The sequence below is a fragment of the Zingiber officinale genome, chromosome 5B, assembly GCF_018446385.1.
Source record: "Zingiber officinale cultivar Zhangliang chromosome 5B, Zo_v1.1, whole genome shotgun sequence".
NCBI lineage: Eukaryota > Viridiplantae > Streptophyta > Magnoliopsida > Zingiberales > Zingiberaceae > Zingiber > Zingiber officinale.
The window spans coordinates 139,083,651-139,096,150 of record NC_055995.1 but is presented as its reverse complement, the minus strand read 5'-3'; the positions used below and the strand labels follow the sequence as shown (position 1 = coordinate 139,096,150).

Genomic DNA, 12,500 nt, shown 5'->3' with positions numbered 1-12,500 from the left:
GATGGACGCAACTCTAAAAACTCTCGGATAGTCGTAGGGGAAAATGTGATATCAGTGCCTGCTGCCCTAGTGGTATAGGTGAGATCGTCTACTTTCACTAGGTTATTGCAAAATTCGGCACACAGACTTATGTTTATTGGATTGGTACATTCGACAAGGTTCCTTAAGTTATAGTGGCCTATAACCTCTAAAGCGGAGGGACATGACCTTAGAAAGAACGATCTATCTATGCAGGTAGTCCTAATGGCCTTATAAATGGTTGACTCAAACTTAATCCTAAGTTCGTCTGTGGGAAACCTAGGGTCTGTACTAGCATTGGAGGGTCCAGCACCAGTATTTGTTCGTTTTCTACTGTATATAAATAAAAGAATATTCTAAGAAAAAAAATGAGAAGACAAATTCTAATAAAATTTTATAGAGAGGGGAAGAATTTTTATCGAGGAGCCATCGACAAATATAGATTTGACGACCTCGGTTGAATCGCAACAGCGTCTTCACCGCAAAAAAATTTTGATTTAGAGTACTTTCGCACTGAGGTTCGGAGTGAACCTTGGCAAAAGTGAGAATTGGTGGGGCAAAGGTTGGGGGCGCCTGCTGCTCCTTATTAATAGGGGACTCCGGGCGCCCGGGGTTGCTTTAGGGCGGGGCGCACGGATCCCCTTCCGAGCGCCCCGGAGGGGAATACCAGGGGCGCCCGCCCCTGGTTTTTGATTTTTTTTTTTTTTTTTTTTTTTGGAAATTAGGTTTGAAGTTAAGTTTTAAGTTTAAAATTTTAAAATTATTTTTTTTTTAAATTAAAATTTTGAAGTTAATTCCTTAAGTTTAAAATTAAAATTTTGAAAATAATTTTTTTAAGTTTAAAATTAGAATTTTGAAATTAATTTTTTAACTTTAAAATTATAATTTTAAAAAAAAATTAAGTTTAAAAATAAAATTTTCAAATTAATTTTTTTTAAAATTTAAGATTAAAATTTTGAGGTTAATTTTTAAGTTTAAAAATAAAATTTTGAAATTAAAATTTTTAAAAAATAAAATTTTAAAATTAATTTTTAAGTTTAAAATTTTGAAAATAATTTTTAAAATTAAAATTTTGAAAATAATATTTTAGTTTAAAATTAAAATTTTGAAGATAATTTTCAAATTTAAAATTTAAAATTTTCAAAGTAATTTTTTAAGTTTAAAATTAAAATTTTGAAAATAATTTTTAAGTTTAAAATTTAAAATTTTTAAATTAATTTTAAGTTTTAAAATTTTGAAATTAAAAAATTTTGAAATTAATTTTTTAAGTTTAAAATTAAAATTTTGAAAATAATTTTTAAGTTTAAAATATAAAATTTTTAAATTAATTTTAAGTTTTAAAATTTTGAAATTAATTTTTTAAGTTTAAAATTTTGAAAATAATTTTTAAGTTTAAAATTTTGAAAATAATTTTTAAGTTTAAACTTAAAATTTTTGAAATTAATTTTTAAGTTTAAAATTAAAATTTTTAAGTTTAAAAATAAAATTTTTTGAAATTAATTTTTAAGTTTAAAATTAAAATTTTGAAATTAAAATTTTTAAGTTTAAAATTAAAATTTGAAATTAATTTTAAGTTTAAAATTAAAATTTTGAAATTAATTTTTAAGTTTAAAATTAAATTTTGAAATTAATTTTTAAGTTTAAAATTAAAATTTTTGAAATTAATTTTTAAGTTTAAAATTAAAATTTTGAAATTAAAATTTTTAAGTTTAAACTTAAAATTTTTGAAATTAATTTTTAAGTTTAAAATTAAAATTTTGAAATTAAAATTTTTAAGTTTAAACTTAAAATTTTTGAAATTAATTTTTAAGTTTAAAATTAATTTTGAAGTTTAAAATTAAAATTTTTAAGTTTAAAATTAAAATTTTGAAATTAATTTTTAAGTTTAAAATTAAATTTTGAAATTAATTTTTAAGTTTAAAATTAAAATATTTAAAATTAATTTTGAAGTTTAAAATTAAAATTTTGAAATTAAAATTTTTAAGTTTAAAATTAAAATTTTTAAAATTAATTTTTAAGTTTAAAATTAAAATTTTGAAATTAAAAATTTTAAGTTTAAAATTAAAATTTTGAAATTAATTTTTAAGTTTAAAATTAAAATTTTTGAAATTAATTTTAAGTTTAAAATCAAATTTTGAAATTAATTTTAAGTTTAAAATTAAAATTTTGAAGCCTTATTCATCTCACCCGATCTATATTTTCAATCAGGGAATCCTATGATTTCGTGAGATGAAATTGGATTTTTAATTATGGAGTTTTGGTTTAACGTGTGTTAGATTCAGATTTAGTTTTGGTTTCCACAAATAGGCATTCTTCGGATAAACTTCTAAGCTTGGTGAGTCACATGGACATCATTAGAAGTAACCAACCTTTCGAGGTTTTCCGAATAGTCCTATCCACGGAACTTAGTACTAAATCTTGGTCTAACTGGTTAGGATTCATTTAAGGGTAGCTTCGGTCAGTTCCACTTGGCCAAATGCACCAGATCGAGGCCATATCTTTCTAGACATGCGATGCCCAAGCTTCCCTAACGTACTATCATCCAAAAATTTCACCAGTACCATGATTCAAGTTAAACTTGGTCTCTTTTTAACTAATCCTAATTACCCTGCCAGGTTGATAAATTTTGGGTTACCCTGTCGGGTAAGTTAGTTTTGGAGGTGCCAGCTATTCTGGAGCCTCCCCCTGAGTTATTGGCCTTTAATAAATTTTGATTTTAGGCTTGTGTCGATTCTTTTTATAGTTATGGTTAACTTGGTGATAATTTTGTTGATTTTTAAACTGTTTAGATTTTGAATTTGATTTAAGTTTGTATTTTGGATTTTGGTTTGGTTTATTCGATTTTATATAATGTATTTTTTCTTTAGGTATATAATATTGATTAAGTCCTACTTGCGTGGTCAGACACGCTTTCGGAACCCAAGCTAGATTGGTTGATTTGTATTGGGTTATTAATGATTTGAAGGTTTTATTTGAATTCGACTTATATCCTAGTCCGGTTTTATTATAACATGCTTTTTGATTATTTAGGATTAAGTCTAAATTTTTTGATCTTGTTGTAAATTTTTCTAGCATTTCTTTTAAATTTTTAACATCATTTTTTAATGATAGATTCTCCTCCTCAAGTGTTAGATCTTGAGTTGGATTTGAATTTTTGATTTGTTCCTTGAGGTTTTGATTTTCCTCAAGAAGTGATTTGTTTTCATTTTCTACTTTAGTTAATTTACTATTTAAACAAGAGATGATTCTAAAAAACTTTTTGTTTAAATTAAAATATACCTCATTCAAGCCTTCGGAAACGAGTACGGACTCGTGGCTTGTTTCGGGTTCAGACCCGTCTTCATCTTCCGACTCTTTTTCTGTTTCGGCTTCGCGGGCCATCAGTGCGAGGTGGCTCTGATGTTTCTGCTCTTCTTCCTCCGATTCGTCCGAGGAGTCGTCCCACGTTGCTTTGAGTGCCTTCTTTTTGGTTGGCTTTGGTTTGTCAAACTTCAGTTTTGGGCATTCATTCTTGTAATGTCCCTTTTTGTTGCAGTCGTAGCAAGTCACGTTCTTTTGTTCTGAGGGAGAGCTGATTTTTTGAAGGTCCTTTTTGCTGAAGCTCCTCTTTCTCCTGGTGAACATTTTTCTTACCAAGTTCACCAGGTGTTCTTCGTCTTCGGAGTCTTGGTCAGATTCTTCTTCAAATTCAGGCTTGCTTTTCTTTTCTTTGGAGGAACCTGCAAATAGAGCTATACCTTTCTCGGCTCCAGCATTAGTTTGTTCGTGTAATTCTAATTCACAGAAAAGCTCGTCTAATTTTAATTCAGAAAGATTCTTAGAAATTTTGTAGGCATCCACTATTGATGCCCACAAACTATTACGTGGAAAGGCGTTTAATGCGTACCTTATTAAATCTCTGTTCTCCATCTGGTGGCCTATCGCATGAAGCCCGTTGAGGATGTCCTTGATCCTCGCGTGGAGTTGATTCGCTGTTTCTCCTTCCTGCATTTTTATATTAAAAATTTTATTTAAAAGCAGGTCTCGTTTTGTTACCTTAGCGTCGCACGTTCCCTCGTGCAGTTCGATCAACTTGTCTCATAGCTCTTTAGCGTTTTTGTGTGGACCGACTCTGTTCAGTTCTTCTCTTCCGCACTGTAGAGTGTTGATCGCTTTATTTTCTGTTGATGCTTTTTCTTCAAGTCAGCTGTCCAGTCTTCAGATCCACTAGATTCCGGAGTTGTCCACCGGAATTTTGTAGGGTCTCGTAATGCTCATCCACCGGTGAAGTCTGCTTTGAGGTAGACCTCCATGCGCTTCTTCCAAGACGGAAAGTCATCCCCGTTGAAGAGTGGAGGTCGACTGTGTTGATTCTTGTTGGGACATTCTGTGCACAGGTAAATAACCGAAAAAAATCCCAAGACTTGGTCTTGGATTAGTAGTGCGGGAAGAGAGAAATAGTAGAAAAATCTAGATTGGTGTTGCACCAATTTAGCTCAACAAAAAATAATAGAAAATTATAAACCAGTTTGGAGTTTTGAGTGTAAAACTGAAGGCCGAAAAAAGAAAGAATTTCACCCCCAGTCTGATTGGTGGTTGCACCAAATCAGAGCAGTACCTGCTCTGATACCACTTGTAGGACCGTTAGATTCGATAGAAGGGGGGGTGAATATCGATTCGAAAACTTAGAGTATAGACGCAGCGGAAAAGGAAAATAGACACAAATATTTTTTTACTTCGTTCGGAGCCTGTGACGACTCCTACTCGAAGGCCCGTGGTCCTTGACCACTTTCGTTGGGCAATCACTAACAAGTCGAAATATGATTACAGAATGAATACAGGAAATGCTAGTGAAAATAAAGCAATACCGACAAGGAAATTAAATAAAAACCGAAGGAGCACTTTGTCGGAGCGTTGTTGGCGTCGCACTGAACGTCGAGCAGCAAGACCAGCAGTAGAAGAGTTCTCAGATGAATTACATTTTGAAGCTCCTGCCTGGGGCTTCTTTTATATGCTGTTCCGGGCGCCTGGATCCCTTCCGGGCGCCTGGAATGTGACGTAGCTGCACAAACCGTGATGCTCCACGTGGCGACGACTCGGCTGGATATAATTTGCCTTCCGGGCGCCCGGACCTCCGGGCGCCCGGACCACCTTGTTCCAGAAAACTCTCTTTTCCTGCAAAACAAAGTTAGTCTGAGGCAATATATACCCTGCAACATAGATTATTAGCACATTTATAATAGTATGAATTAGCACAAGTTAGTATGACTTAGATTCCGTCTTTCCGAGACCGGAATCTAGTCACGATCTCGACTTAGACATCCGAAGTAGATCTAAGCCGGATCGACGCCTAATGTTCCCTTCCCGGGAACGCGTCCTCGCAGTCACTCCCCTCCAGTGACTTACCTCACTTACCTGCCAGACGTTCGGTCAGCCCGTCGACCCGTCTGGACTTCTCGCCAAGCGTCCGGTCAGCCCGTCGACCCGCTTGGACTTCCAGCCAGCTATCCGGTCAGCCCGTCGACCTAGCTGGACTTCTCGCCAAGCGTCCGGTCAGCCCGTCGACCCGCTTGGACTTCTCGCCAGCTATCCGGTCAGCCCGTCGACCTAGCTGGACTTCGTGCCAGACATCCGGTCAGCCCGTCGACCTGTCTGGACTTCTCCTGCACACTCGATCAAAGTGTCAGACAACAACAAAACTAACTTAACCTATTTGTCATTCATCAAAACCTGGGTTAAATCGTTAGTGCTAACCGCACCAACAGGAGGAACATCAGAAGAGGAAAGATGCAGTGAAGGAGGAGCATCACCAAGTCAGGTAAGTAAGGTACGCACCCTAACCCCTACTTAGTCATTTCAATTTATCAAATCTCTTTCTAAAGATTTGTTTAAATTAGAAAAAGAAAATACTGAATTGAAAATGAAATGAGCAAAAGCATGTCCACTTGAGATGTACGATAATCTAAAATCAGAAAATGAAAAATTAAAAATTGAAGTTGAAAAATTAAAAAATAATGCATGTTTAAATAAATTTCCAAAATAAAAAACTAGAATTTATGGAAAATTGAATTGGTACATTAGAAACCATCATGGTCAACTTAAAAGAGTGCCCAAGAAATATGTACCCCTAAATTTTTGAATAATCAAGTAGGAAGAACCTCTATTGGGTTCCGAAAGCTGTGCTAAATTAATTTGTTTAATTAAGGCTTTCAAGAGAGAAAATTAAACAAAAAATTTTTTTATGAAGCTTTGTCTAAGGAAGTTGTTGTTATTCCAATAACCAAGAAGGCCTAGTGTCACGCCACGACCTGGAAGCTGAAATATTGAAATAAAATATTTAATTAACTTTATGAAAAAACATTAAACTAAAATTAAATAATGCTTTGAAAGTTTTTAACATTTTTGAAAAATTCTAAAAGTTCAGTTTACTTAAAAAAATTTTGAAAAATTCTATGAATTAATTTTGACTTAGAAATTATTTTAAAAAATTCCATTCTGTTTAGAAAATTTTGGAAAATTCATCTTACTCAAAATTCTTCTAACTTGAAAATTTGCTAAATATTTTTAAATATCATACTCTTACCCTGTTTTGTTGTGATCAAAGGGGGAGAGATTAGTACAAGTCTAGGGGGAGATAATTTTTTCAATTTTTTTAAACTTTTATTTAGTTGTAATTTTACTTATTGCAAATTTATGCTTAAAATGTTAGTTTAGTAATTCTCTTTAAAATTACTATTTGTCTATTTTTTTTACCCTAACTTGAACTTGCGTTGATGCACATCAAAAAGGGGGAGATTATTGAACCCCGCGGGTGTTTTGATATGATCAACAAAGTTGGTTAGGTCCTGCTTTTGTGTTTGACCCCTGTGTTTGAGTGTGCAGGAGTTTAGGAGCGCAGGAAGTCGAGCGGAAGACGTAGCTAGCGAGAAGGACGGCACGGGATGGGAGCCGACGGGCTCGGTGCGTCCGAAGGACGAGAGAGCTGCGGAAGAGTACACCGGTGGGCGAGAAGAACGTGTGCGGCTTTCGAGGGACGTTAAGCCGTGAGGAAGACTGCTCGAGGAGAAGGCCGGAAATTGGGTTTGGGTGAGCCCTATTTCGGTTGGGCGGAATCACCCAAAAGAACGGAACTTCGGAAGACGAAGCAAAGAAGCAAGCAAGCTGGAAAAAGCTGTCAGTCAGCTTGGAGGTGCCTCCATCAGGCTTGGAGGCGCCTTCAATGCTTGTTGGAGGCGCCTCGGACCTGGCAGAAGTGAACGTTGGGCTTTTGGATAAAGTTTATGTTGGATCGAGACGCGCTAGAGGGGGGTGAATAGCGCTTGTGGCTATTTCATTTTTCAATTATCGGAATCGTATCGAGTAAGTCGTTCGAGTATAAGCGCAGCGGAAAGAAATAGAAACAAGTACAAACAAAGACACGAAAGATTTACTTCGTTCGGAGCCTGTGGCGACTCCTACTCGAAGGCCCGCGATCCTTGATCGCTTTCCGTGGGCAACAACTATAAGTACGAGAAAGAGTTACAGCTTTGAAGTACAAGTAAGTAAAGAAAACTAATGGTACCGACGACAAAAACAGAATCTTGGAGCTTCGGGTCGTCGGAGACTTGTAGCAGCACTTCCGGATGTCTTTTAGAGCAGCACGTTGGAGACAGAAGACTTGAAACTTGATATCTTGCTCTGCTGGTCGAGACCTCTTATAAAGGCTGTTCAAAGCGCCTTCTACTGTTCACCAAGGCGCCTTGAATAAGCTGATTCAGCCGCGGAGATAAGGGGCGAACTGGTCGAACCTTATCACAGATTCAAGGCGCCTTCCACTGTTCACCAGGGCGCCTTCATCTGTTCAAGGCGCCTTCCACTGTTCATCAAGGCGCCTTGACCAGCTTCTCGCAGCCAGCTCCAGCGTTGCACCCGAGGCGCCTCCAAGCTCCATGAAAGCGCCTCGGATACTGTTCATCCGAGGCTTTAGGTCGCTCCTTTGCACCTGCAAGATACGTTAGTCCAAACACTACCCTGCAACACAAAGTTAGCACAATAAATATGATAAATGAAGTATAGACAGTCTCCGGACTGTCCGAGTCTGACTTCGGGTTTCCAACCGGAAACCCTAGGTCGACCCGACGCCTACTGTTTCCTCTACGGGGAACGCGTCCTCACCTACTCCCCTCAGCAGAGATTACCTGATGCCAGTTCGATCCTCCAGACCGATTGAACTTTTGCTCGGCACTCGAAGCTCCCGGACTTTCTGTTAGACTTCCACTTCCCGGTTGAATCCATCACTGTTATTTTATAACATTGTATATAATATACAAGGTATGTGATAAGAAAATAATAACATCAAAAACAACCAAATCATTTAAAGGGGTTGGTGGGATGGATGCCTTTTGATTCCATTGCAAAAAGAATTCGTTGCCTGGGACAGTTAGTTTTTAATTCTTATTCATGAGATTAATTATTATACCTAGGATTATGATATGCCAACAATTTTATATCATGCATATCATGTACATCTGAAAAAAAAAAAATCAACCTTAAATTCTATAAAGATAAAATATCATAACAGGTATAGTCGGAAGTCTGAAAGTACGGTCAACAGCATTAAAAATATTTATATATAAAAGTTTTGACACTTCGTATCTTTTATGTCTTACACCTCGTGAGTGTAAATTTTATTAGTACTTAATATTATAACTCAGTACTAGTCCTCTTAAATTGGAAGACAAAGAATTATCGACGGTAATTAAATAAGTTGTCCGACGACAATCCCAAGCTCCATCACAAGTTTGCTTTATTGCCGTCGCACCATGTGATCATCTCCAATTTCTCGTCCTCATCTTTCTCCCGGCATTCGTACATCATTTCCTCCTCGTGGGCGGCGAGGTCGGCGGCCGACATGAATCCCAACCACGGGCACCAGCTCGGCCCCTGGGTCACCACATGGCACTCCATCCACACGTCGATTGTCGTGTCATAAACTAACGTCGACGATAGATCGTCCTTCCAGACAGATACGAACGCGTTCCGTGGCCCGACGGCAAAGTCGCAGCCATACTGCATGGGGCGCGGAATCGGAGCCCCGGGACGCCAGTCGCCGGTGACTAGATCGTAGATGTTGACTTCCGCGGTGTCCTTCCAGTTTGACTCATCCCACCCGCCTACCAGCACCAACTCTCTCCCGACGACCACAACATGCCAGTAGTGCTGCTTGCCGCGGAGGCCATCGTCTGTCAACGGTCGGATCCCCCAGGCGCCCGTGGCTGGCTCGTAAAAGGCTAGACGCCACCTGTAAAGGGGGAACGAGGGAATATCATAAAAGAGCATAATGAAGACGGGGCGAGCGAGGCCGGCAGCCTTGCGGAGGTTATAGAAGGATGACGACGCTGAGAGTTTGCGCCTCCACCGCCTGCAGACTCCTCGAGCAACGGAGATGGAGTAGAAGGGGAGGCGGAGGAAGCACTGCAGAGCGACATCGTCCGACAGTCCTGGAAGCTCGGTCTCCATTATCGTCGATGATAATCGGAGTTTGCTGATTAATATAGTTATAATCTAGTTCGTTTTAAGAAAGAAATATTTTGGGCAAATATTTCTATAAATTATTTGTGGAAAAGATAATTCGTTTAACCAATTAATTATTAATATAGAGAAATTCCATGCCATAAATAATTAATCCTGAATATATATTAGCCGAAAAAAATATTAATCAAATTTTAAAAATTTAAATTCTCAATCTAAATGGTAATAGTTTGTTCATAATTACACGCGCTATTTAATCTAACCGCGGATGATGTATCATATATTGGTAAATAAGGATTCGACGTGGATAAGTATTCCACGGATGCCTTGTCTAAGCTGACGCGGCGAGTCAAGGGAAAGGATTTGGTGCCGAATCAGGAAAGGACTCAACCTTAATTTTTCTCCTAATTTTAACTTGTGTATTGGATAACCATGCTCACGCCAACGGATTGGAAAGAGATTAGAAAGCCGTTTATAAATATATTTTAAATTGATGAAATAAAAATAATTTTAAATATAAATTTTATTTTTAAATTTTCTTTTAAATTCGTTATTAATATGTCTCAAATAACATATCTGATATAATTTTGATCGATTTATAAATCTATTTATAATTTAATTTATAAATCCATATCTAATTTTATTTTTAAATTTATTTCTAATTTTAATTATATTATATTTTTTATATATTCGGTACACATTTAAAATTAATTTAAAATATTAAAACACTAATTTCTAAATCCAAAAACATCATGCACTTGACATTGAGATAAATAAAAATTTACATCAATCAAGTAAATTTAATTAATACTCAAACTATAAGTAACAGTATAAAATTTTAATTCTCACCATAAGTAAGTTAAGTTTTACATTCTCTATCACGATTTCTAGGGACCAAATAATCCTCTAGATAAAATTTATTTATATATTCCACCTTTTGATTTATTTTAAGAACTATCTTATTAATATTTTCTTCTGGTTGTCTACCTTCCTCAATAAGTTTTTATATTTAATAATTTCTTTCTTCGTCCTTTTGTTAGTAGCATGCATGTCTTGACTCCGTGAGATGAATTGTTTCTTTTGTACATATTAACAAACCAACCAAGTTTATAATCTTAAATTTTTAATACAAATAAATTGAGATTGTACAAAAATCATAATCAACATCATTATTCATCTGCTGATTAGTTCATAGTTTGGTATTAATATTAAAGAATCAACAAATATATTCACGAAGACAATGTTGGCTCTAAAACAATAGACATCACAAAACCATGAACATTAAGTTAGTGTGAATAAATATTTTGGTAGGATTGTCTTTGAATCTAAATTCAAAAATCTCTAAGTATAGATAACAAAATGGAATACAAAACAATACTAGAGGCTTGCTGGTTTTTTTATTGCATAGTGATTAATTTAAAATACAAACTAAAAAAGGTTAATTTCCAATGCACAATACCGTATGAATTCTAAAAACTACTAAGAAATAATTTTGTAACATTTGTAAACTAAAATATAACAAATATAAGCAAATAGTACTACATAAATAATTAAAAGATGGGTCTGAATCTTATCAATTACCTTATTAATCACCTCAAAGCACTACTCAATCTTATCAACAACACTAGTTCAAAGAAGCTACCTTGCATTTCGAGTAAAACCTAAAAAGCTGACGCCGAGCATAATATAGATTATTCTGGGCGTGAAGTTTCAGATGGATTAATGAAAAAATAAGATAGAAATAAAAAAATAAGAAATAACTTAAGCTAGGTTTAAAAACCTTCTCAAGAAAACAAGAGCAGAAATAGAAAAATAAACAAGATGTAGCAATAACGTGCCTTAAGTAAAGCAAATTAATTCAATATCCAAAAAACGTGTCCTAAACATCATCTAAGTATAGATTTATATAGCTCTAAAAGCCTTCAAAAAAATCTAAACAAAAAATTAATCAACTATACTTGGTTCCGTAAGATTTAGAATAAATTAACTAACAAGACTTAGTTCCCTAAGATTTAGGATAAATTACCATATGAACTCTAAACAAGGTTTAGTTCTCTAAGATTTAATATCCATAAACACAATATCATATGAACTCTAAACACTACTAAGAAATAATTTTGTAACATTTGTAAACTAAAATATAACAAATATAAGTAAATAGTACTACATAAACAATTAAAAGATGGGTCTGAATATTATCAATTACCTTATTAATCACCTCAAAGCACTACTTAATCTTATCAACAACACTAGTTCAAAGAAGCTACCTTGCATTTCAAGTAAAATCTAAAAACCTGGTACCGAGCAGAATATAGATTATTCTGGGCGTGAGGTTTTAGAGGGATTAACGAGAAAATAAGATAGAAATAACAAAATAAGATGCAACGTCAGTGCTGAGCCAGGGAAGGGGTCCCCGGCGATGGCCCTCCGACGCTCAAGTTAGTCTCCAGCGAAGCAAGAAGGAGCAAAGAGAACTGTAGCGCAACAGTAGAAATTACGAAAAAAAATACCTCCGTCAATGCCTGGACCTCCCCTTTATATAGAGGTCCTGTAGCGTGTGTGCACGCTTCTTAAAGCGGGCACGCTATCCTAAGCTTTCCCTGAAGAGACATGTCAGTAAAGTGTCTCTGACACAGTACCTTAACGGAACGAGCATATCTCTGAAGTGACAGTGAAAGCTTCCGTTGTACGATCTGTTGGTCCCCGTGGGTGTTTTGATGTGATCAACCAAGTTGGTTAGGTCCTGCTGTGTTTGATCCATGTGTCTGAGTGTGCAGGATCTTAGGAACACAGGAAGTCGAGCGGAAGACGCAGCTAGCGAGAAGGATGGCATGGAAGGAGCCGACGGGCTCGGTGCGTCCGAAGGACGAGAGAGCTGCGGAAGAGTACTCCGGTGGGCGTGAAGGGCGTGCGCGGCGTTCAAGGGACGTTAAGCCGGGACAGAATGCTGCTCGAGGAGAAGGCCGGAAATTGGGTTCGGGTGAGCCCTATTC

The 12,500-nt window shown here is 36.0% G+C and overlaps 1 protein-coding gene across 1 annotated transcript; it reads right to left on the bottom strand.

Moving 5' to 3' along the window:
* Positions 1–8,769: 8,769 nt before the first annotated feature.
* LOC121987144 (F-box/kelch-repeat protein At1g80440-like) lies at positions 8,770–9,495 on the bottom strand. Its single transcript, XM_042541037.1, has one exon. The coding sequence runs from the start codon at positions 9,493–9,495 to the stop codon at positions 8,770–8,772; it is 726 nt and encodes a 241-aa protein (XP_042396971.1).
* Positions 9,496–12,500: the final 3,005 nt, after the last annotated feature.